The sequence below is a fragment of the Taudactylus pleione genome, unplaced genomic scaffold (genome assembly GCF_031769625.1).
Source record: "Taudactylus pleione unplaced genomic scaffold, aTauple2 ptg001334l, whole genome shotgun sequence".
Taxonomy (NCBI): domain Eukaryota; kingdom Metazoa; phylum Chordata; class Amphibia; order Anura; family Myobatrachidae; genus Taudactylus; species Taudactylus pleione.
Window position 1 is genome coordinate 26,583 of NW_028285734.1, and position 3,298 is coordinate 29,880.

At 47.3% G+C, this 3,298-nt stretch overlaps 1 protein-coding gene across 1 annotated transcript; it reads right to left on the reverse strand.

Moving 5' to 3' along the window:
* Positions 1-219: 219 nt before the first annotated feature.
* KLHDC7A (kelch domain containing 7A) lies at positions 220-3,029 on the reverse strand. The gene has a single exon (XM_088463204.1). The coding sequence runs from the start codon at positions 3,027-3,029 to the stop codon at positions 807-809; it is 2,223 nt and encodes a 740-aa protein (XP_088319330.1). The 3' UTR covers positions 220-806.
* Between the last annotated feature and the right edge of the window lie 269 nt (positions 3,030-3,298).

Here is a 3,298-nt window from a genome sequence, read left to right on the forward strand (position 1 = left end):
ACAGTAGGTTAATTACTGAGCATTGTAGTTTAGTGCATGTTCATGTATAGAAACAGACAAACCTATTATCTATATATAAAAGTATTCATATAATGTCTATCGGTGTGTGTGTGTGTGTGTATATATGTATGTATATATAAATATATATATATATATATATATATATATATATACGCGCACACTATATATTTTGTATATATATACACACACACACACACACACACACACACACACACACACACACACACACACACACACACACACACATATATATATGTATTTAAATAATACAAGTATAGATTACAGTACAGGTCTGTGTCTATTGGAATGTTCTGAACTTATTGCTGCAATGGATTTGCATCATAGACATATGTATTTTCCCTAAAAAAATCACCCATTCAGGGATAAATTTACTATGTGCTACATTTTAAAGTTGCCCCTGAGTTTAAAGGAACAAAAATATCAAATACAAAACCAGACGTGTTTTGTATGCAATTTTATTGCCCCTTTAAATTCCAGCCTGTGACCGGTGCCGCATAGTAATTCACCCCTTAACGTCTTAGCTGTGTGTTACTGAGCCACATAGAGGGAGTACTGGGCACTTGGGTAGTGTTACCTGGTGCGTGGGTCTCATCCAGCCATTACGGATAGTACAAAGTATGTGTATGAGAACATTTTTGCCTTGGAGAGGAGACTGAGGTGCAGGTACACTGTACACGATTTGTGCTGCAATTTATACCGTGTTCATTTCTTAAAATAATTGACTTAGTCATGGTTTTTTCTTTTGGTTCTGTATCTGAATCTGTTCACTGCGTGTCCTTGAGCGGAAGGACGAGGACAAAAGGAAACAGAAGCCCTTTAGGTGATGGTACGGGCTGTAAGTCCAGATCCATAAACCGGGGCGATATGTCATCGGTGAGGAAGCGTAGGTGAAAGCTTCTGCTGATGCAGTAGATGCTGTTGTCAATAACCACACAGTGGAAGGGCGCCGGATACGGCATTGCATAATTTGCGCACTCGTACCAAACCCTGGCTCTGATGTTACAGCGGTGGACACTGATTCCCATGTTGCGGTTCAGGTCAAACCGATACAGAAAGTTGTTGGCCGCCACCATCTCTGTTGTCCGGTCTTTGCTACCGCTGACCAGACTACTCTTCCAGGCGTTCTCACGATGGCGGTATCTCAAAAGGATATATCGGATGGTTCCACCAGTCACAAATATCTCATCATCGTACGCAGTTGCCATATGGGCTACAGCAAAGGTGTCGTTGGGAAGAGGTGCGATGTAGCTCCATCTGTTTTGGCGTGGGTCATACCTTTCCACTGTATGAAGGCATTCACCTCCAATAGCATACAGATAGCCATCAGCCGCCACAAGTTTGCAATGAGGCCTAGCTTCGTTGAGAGACCCGACTTCCTTCCAGGTGTCTGTTAGGGGGTTGTAGCAAAGGACGCATTTGGACGGTTTCAGCTGTCTCCCGGGACCGTCGCATCCAAGAACAACAAAGAGATAGTTGAACATCGCGGCTATTGCGCACCCTCTGCTGACGGCTTCAATGGGGATGTGCGATAGAGGGTGCCAGCGATCGTTATCACTGTCGTAGTAACTTAGGCTGCTTTCATTTTCTGATGCCGAAGCGGCTTGAGTGTCAATGTCGGCAACGACTACAAACCGCCTCCCCTTCATCCTACCCTCAAGGATAATGTCTCTCTCGGTGGCATTGAGTAGACTATAGACGGAGGGGTTCTGGAGCACCTGTAAATAGTCCTTGCTCATCATCTTGTAGGCAGCTGCCTTTAGGGTGTCCAGTTTGTGTTTCTTGGCCAAGCACAAAACCTCATAGCAGTTTCCCAAGTTGAGGTGTATATCAAATGTGGAGTCTGGAGCCAATGAAACGTGGTAAGTATCGGGACCTGATTGTGTATCTACAGCTGCACCGCTGCTTTGACCGACTATGTTCGGGGCGCCCAAAGGAATATCGTTCGGCCTGATCCCTTCTGCTTCTGCTCTTCCCCCCTCCGCATTATTGCTGCCTCTGGATATGTCTTGTTTTGGAGATGGGTTTATTTTTTCCGAGCTCTTACGCCCATCGGTGGTCTCCTCTTGGTGAATGAGACTTATCTCCTCTTCTCCATCCCCCACTGATGATGGGAAATCATTCTTAATATGAGTGAGGGGCGATTGTGGAGGGCAAACCCCAGTGTCCAACGTTTTTTCCGCTGTGACCATTTGGGAAGTGGATTCTACGTGATAGTGATAAACCTTCCCCAATAGTCCTCCTGGCGTGAGTGGCTGAGGAGAGTTCCCGTCTTCTGGGAGGAGGTTCTCCTCCTGCATTTGCACCTCCGCAACGGAGGAGAACGTGTGCAGTTCCTGCTTTGATTCATTTTCGTGACTTACGGACAAGTCGATGGAGCTAATGGCTGAGAAGTTTCTGGTGGGCCTTCCCGCGTGGTCTCTCAGCAGCTCCAGCCTCTCAAACATTTCTCTTCCCTCTGGATCCTGCCTGTAAGTCTTGCTGAATGTGAACTCTCCATCGCACTCATCCTTTTGGCAGCCTGTGTTATCTCCTGGCGCACGGGGGCTTTGCAGGGGACCAGCGGTATTGTGCAACTCCTCTGAGTCCACGCTGCCAAAACCATCTTGGTCTTTGCAGATTGCATCACCGGTCACAGATCCCTCCTGAGCTTTGACGTGAGGTCTGTGCCTGCTGACAGACGTATCAGCCAGGTGCTTGTTTCCAGGATCTGTCAGTAAGCCGTCCTGCAGGTTACTGTTTACACACCTGAATCTGAGATTACCAGTTCCCTCATTTATGTAATCCCGCTGGGGGGCATTTGAAGCACTGCTCTCCTCTCTGGTAGGACCATGCTTCCCAGCGATACCAGGGCTCTCAGGGGTCCGGAATTTATAGAACCTATAGGCTAATGCCAGTAAGAAGAAGGCAGTAGCTGAGAGAGCCACTTTCCCTAGCAGCTGCATGTCCAACTGCCAGACTCTGCTCTCCCACGTCGCCGCGTTAATCATTATTCTGAGTGAGCTGAAGAATCTCAGGAATCCATGTAATTAACCTGCACTTGAAAACCAGTTGGGTCTGCTCCAGGGTAATGTCCTCTGCGTCCCCTGCTGCTGCTGTACACCTATGCAGCCTGTGACCAGGTGAGTGTAGGCAGACAGAACTCGGCACCACAGGTGACTACAACGCTGCACCATTTGCTCAGCACAACTTTGCATGTATAAGCAAATACTGTAGGAAGGGCTGGATTACAAGGCAGCACCGAGCTACTATTTGCCAA